We start from the raw sequence: 5,403 nt of genomic DNA on the forward strand, positions 1-5,403 counted from the left end.
TGTCTAAACCAACATGATTGAGGGGTATTTGTCTTTAATTTAATTAACTTTAAGAACAAACAGCATATTACATCAAAATACAAATCATACATCTTGCTCGCCACAGATGCAAGTCACATGTGTAATCCCATGAACTGAGTTACAGCAATACTCAAATCCAACAGTTTGTGCCATTCCAAGATATTTATGCACTAATCCAGCGTGTGATATTTGGTTGCAATTACCCGTTGATTACTAAAAGACTGCGTATACACATTTTGAAGATGTGCTTCACAAATTGCCTGCCAAGTTCTATACCTTGAGGTGTGCAAACCCTTTGTCCTCCCTATGGCTTGTACATTCCATGGAAGGTGACAGGAGTGATGATGTCAACCTCAGCCCTGGCAATCTCCGAGAGGTCCTTTGCATTGAGGATGAGCATGTATGTGGGTCTCACAGAGGCTGGGGCCACCACAATACTCAGGAGAATACCTGGAGATGAAAGTTTTAAAGTGCCATCAGAACGCTTTCTTCAGATAGTCTGTTCTGAGACATGTGTTTAAAACTAGTAAAAGGAAGGCTGAGTATAAGAGACCTGTAACCGTTCTCTAAGTACAAAAGCAGACATCTGAGTTCATACACACCATCGTCCTCATCTGTGCTGTCAGGGGTCTGCACAAACAGGGGCTCAGAGGGGTAGGAGTCGGGCTCCTGCCAAACCCACGTCTCCTTGGTCCTCACATTCAGCTTGCAAATCTGAAGTGAACATAACAAAAACATAAACTTACCAGACAAGAGGCTTGCAAGAAGCTCTAACACCGTGACATGAGTATAGTTCATTCAATTTGACCTTTTGTTCAATCCAAACAGGTCTCATTATCTGTGGTTTATGGTATCAGGTGACCACAACTGAGTGTCAGATAATTTTTTCAATGTCTTTAATGTACATACCCTGTCTGGAACAAAGTAGTTCAGGCCCAGTGCATAGGCATATGTGTAATTCCTCCCGTTGCACATTTTGTAGTTGATTTGAGGGAATTCAAAAGCTGTGGACACAGAGTAAATTACATTGAGATATTATTGACTCCATTGAAATGGGGACATATTTATCTAAACAGTTTCAGAACAAATTCCTTTCCTTTCTTTACTAGTAATGGCATACAGATTAGATACAGAAAAACTAACTTGCCAAATATGTCTGTTGGAATGATATAAAACCCATTAGTGATGTTCTCACCTTGGTAAGGAGCGGAGAACAACACCTCAGGCTCCAGCCAGACAGTGTCATCGGCTTTCATAACTGCAGTGGCAGTTGTGTAGGGCAAAGTAACCAAGTTCGTCCCCTGGTCCTCCTGTTTGTGTTTATTCCAGACATACAGAGAGAGACAGAGAGAAAGCGATAAGAACAATTCTGAACCATTGTAAATCCTCCTATACTGTAAAACAAAAAATGATATTGGCCAAACTGCAGTACTGGAGGCTCACATGATTTGGCTTATATCTTATGATTGCATGGATATTTGGAATTTAAAAAAAGCTCTATATGGTAGAGGTCTAGGGAAATTATCTGGTGAATCTAACTCGTAAAGTGGTGGTGAAAGTCTTGTTAGTCACCTTGCTCACTTACTACCAGTGAAAGCATGTGTAGGGAGAGTCTGGCTATAATATGTTCACGGCTCACACAGGAAATAAATGGCCAGACAGAAATTAAACCGTCAGATTCAGGCAATAGCACATAGTGAGTGTGTGTGTGTGGGGGGGGGGGGCTATTGGGCAGGGTCTGAGGGAAAGTGACACGTTCATACACTGCAGCTTTAAGTAAATGGGTATTGTCAAATGTGTCATGGAGGGAGGACTTCCAGAGTTTGCAATGCTCTGGCTGCACTAGGCCATTCAAAGAGTATAGAATTCAAATCACAGATTCAAGCACTGAAAAATAACTAGCACCATTAAATCCTTTAGCTATTGGTTTGGTCATGTAAACGGTTTAGTTAATGTTTTCTAAAGCTTCCAAGATGCAGAAAGATGGCAGAGAACTCACCCTGTGTACATCCAGGGGAATAACGAACCTGCGCACCTCAGGGTGGGGGGCTCGCACTGCATTTTTCTTTACCTCATCCCAGTTGGAACGGAGATTTGCCAGCCACAAGAAGTTGTACACAAACTCAGGCCTACGCAACAGAGGGCATAGGTGATCAAAACATGACTTAATCAGCACTGAATTGGATTCAAAATAGCAAAGGAATGCACCCCGTGTAAAAGTTCCTGTTCTGCTTTATTTCTTTTTTTACTGTAGGTAGGAATTTGTTTATTTGTTTAAATTAGTTTTAGCATCGATAAAAGATATTCAGTTCATTTAATGAGCTAATATCCATCGGTTCAAGAGATTTTTTTAATCAGTTTTGATACAAGCACCTGCTCAATACTTCAACATAACATAAACATTCAACATAAACCCTTACTTGTACTGGCTTAAAGAAATCCAAATTAGACCAAGTCAAAAGCCTCAATAATTACCCTTTCCAAGAGCATAGATCAAAAACAATGTGGCCGTTGTCCTCATAGGAATTGATATGATGGAAACAACCCATGGAAGAGGCCCTGAATTTAATGTCAATGTATTCCCCAGGATTCTTTCTGGCAATGTGAATCCAGGTCTGTAAAAGATAGAATGGCACATCTTTATCAGAATGCACACCAAAGGCGCTGGTATTCAGAAACACTTTTGGAGTGAACTAGGATGTTAAAGTGACGTTATGCAGATTGATCCTGCTGATCTTGTTGATTAACTACTGTCTGTAACATATAACTCACTAAGATTAGACGTGGTCATGTGGAGGACAGATGAACACACTTGGTTTACCCTGGCTATTTAAACTGTCCAGAATCCTGGGAGTATTTGTTTAAAGTGTGACACTGCAGAATATATCACTGATATACATCAAACTGCCAACTTGCTTGCATCGGAGCCAACTGTGTTGTTGTTGCTTTTTGCCACGGATATCTGTTGACTGTTTGCTAGTTTGCCCGCTAGTTTTAAACAAACGCTCCATAAAGCCTTTTTAAACTAAACACTTTTGGTGTGACACACTCATTTTAACTTCAGTAATCTGTAAGATTACAGGCCCCTTCATTCCAAAGCTAATAACCCCCAGCCCCACCACCACCTGCATTCATGGCTGTGAATAGAGTGGCGCCCCACACTTACTCCTTTCATGTCATCAGCCTCAAAGCAATCCATGTACTGGGTACCTCTGACACTCCAGGCACCCAAGAACTTCAGCAGGTTGATTTTGATGGGCGTCTCCACAAAGACAAAGTAGTTCTCTGTCATACCAAAGCTGAAAAGGTCACCCAAAAAAAAAAACATCTCAAAATCAGATTCAGATGTAGGGTAACTTGTGTAACTCCATTCATTTCTAAAACATCCACTGGCACTCACCTATGCACATAGGATGGCTTAAACCTCTCTGCACTGGGGAACTGCACCACCACCTGGCATTTATCAACTGGGTCAGACTTATCTGAGGAGTCCACACACACACACACACAAACACATTAAAAAAAACACACACACACACGCGCACACACACACACACACATAATGTGACAAGTGACAAGTTTTAAGAAACAATTCAGGGAAGACCTTACAAACCTCACCTATACAAATCAAGACAGACAGGCAAGTCGTCGCCAAGAAGCAATAGAAAATCATACCTTTCTGGGTTGGTGGGATCTTGACAATGTTGTAAGCCAGAGTTGCCCCTTTCCCCATACAGTTGCCAATGTTATACACTGTGCCATCCTTCTCAATATGAGGGTGAGCTGTCACTCCATTGACATTCACAATGCCCATAAGGTCCACCTTAAGTTAAGGAGTGAATACAAAAATAAATGATTGAATTATTTAATAAGTTAATACTTGTGAACTGTTGTGCATGGAGGGGAATAAACCTGTGTAATTAGGACCTGAGAAATGAAAGCCATTTTCCCAGGGTTGCAGGAATTCAACCAACGTGTGCAATAACAAAGTAAATCTAACTTAGCTGAGAATGAAACACATGCCAGTGACTGTGATCTACCTTTTTGAGGGTGTCCAATGTTTCTGTGTCGACTTTAGTAATAAAGTTAGTCTCTGTAACGGCATAGAAATCCTCCCCAATTGGATAAACGTTTACCAGGCAATTGTCAGTGACTTCAACTCCTTTGAAGTAAGAGAAGAACCTGAAAATCATTTCAAAAATGAATCCGCAGAGTTAAACAGTGGTTCATTTTATCAGTCATATAAAGTAAAATAAATGTTACTGTATCAAATCACTGCATCTTCCAGGAATGTAAATGAAGCATTTGAAAAACCTGGAAAAGATGTTCTTGCAAGGATCAGGGTAGGCAATGGTGCCAAATTCAGTGATGCAAACACGCTTCTCTGTCATGGCCCGCACATAGGCATCAGTCTTCACAAATCTGTTGGGACCAAATAATTCAGGCACGTGTATAAAGGCATTTGTACAGGCATCTGGACTTTTTTTAAGTTATATCACAGGTATTGATAACCTGTACGTGAACCAAAACAATTATTACTTGCGCATGTAGGTTATCTGTCCATTACTGAAATCAAATTTGTGCATCAGAGCCTGGCCATCAAAGAGATGGAGGAAGGGTTGGTCTCCTGCTTCAAACAGGCCTGGGCCCAGACGCAGCAGACTGCCCTTCAGGAAGGAAGGGATCCGACCTGTGGATGGGCCAGAAAGGAGTGTGAATGATCATGTGGTCAATCCAACTTTGACCTAAATAGAAATTAGCATTGTTTGCATGTTTTTTTTTTTTCCGTTTCTTTGGCGGTAATGGGCTTACCAGTGATGGTCGCTGGAAGGGCCTCTCCAGTCTCCTCCACAGTTGCAAAGATTTTCTTGTAGCCCCCAGCGGGGTGTTCAAAGCTGCTCTCCAAATAGAAATAAGAAGTCACTCAGAGTTCCAGAGTTTGTCCATCATCATCACAAACTTATCTGGACACCTTGGTCTCCCCCTCGTTGGTGCATTCAGTTTGCCAATTTAAAATGTCCTAGGCAGCCTCCAAATTGCCAAGAGGTACTGGAAGTCTAAAATTGTCCAATCTAATTCAAACTAAGTGAAGCATAATTCAAGCAGCAGTTCACTAAATGCATACAACTTTTCGCACACATTACATGGAAACATCAATATTCACTCACCGGCTGACCATGGTTGCCTCCTTGGTGTGGTGTGCTTAGGTGGATTGTGGCTGGTGTGTTGGAACCCTGAGCCTGAGCATTCCAGCATTTATATCACAAGCTCACCTCACACTCTGTGACACAAGCAACTATTGCTTTTCTCTTAGCCAATCAGATGACTGCCTGAACAAGAATGCTTTTGTTTCCCCTTCTTGAGCCAGTGGGTACAATAGTC

At 41.5% G+C, this 5,403-nt stretch overlaps 1 protein-coding gene across 1 annotated transcript; it reads right to left on the reverse strand.

Moving 5' to 3' along the window:
- Nucleotides 1-325: 325 nt before the first annotated feature.
- On the reverse strand, nucleotides 326-4,909 carry rpe65a (retinoid isomerohydrolase RPE65 a; the record flags this gene model as incomplete). Its single annotated transcript, XM_080837146.1, has 13 exons — nucleotides 4,834-4,909; nucleotides 4,561-4,711; nucleotides 4,336-4,443; nucleotides 4,062-4,203; nucleotides 3,697-3,844; nucleotides 3,422-3,503; nucleotides 3,188-3,320; nucleotides 2,497-2,636; nucleotides 2,021-2,150; nucleotides 1,217-1,331; nucleotides 931-1,025; nucleotides 624-735; nucleotides 326-471 (listed from the first exon to the last, which is right to left on the reverse strand). Exons 2-13 carry the CDS (start codon nucleotides 4,605-4,607, stop codon nucleotides 326-328), a joined length of 1,398 nt encoding a protein of 465 aa, XP_080693272.1. The 5' UTR covers nucleotides 4,608-4,711; nucleotides 4,834-4,909.
- Between the last annotated feature and the right edge of the window lie 494 nt (nucleotides 4,910-5,403).

This window comes from Sprattus sprattus (genome assembly GCF_963457725.1).
Source record: "Sprattus sprattus genome assembly, chromosome: 4".
NCBI classification, from domain to species: Eukaryota; Metazoa; Chordata; class Actinopteri; order Clupeiformes; family Clupeidae; genus Sprattus; species Sprattus sprattus.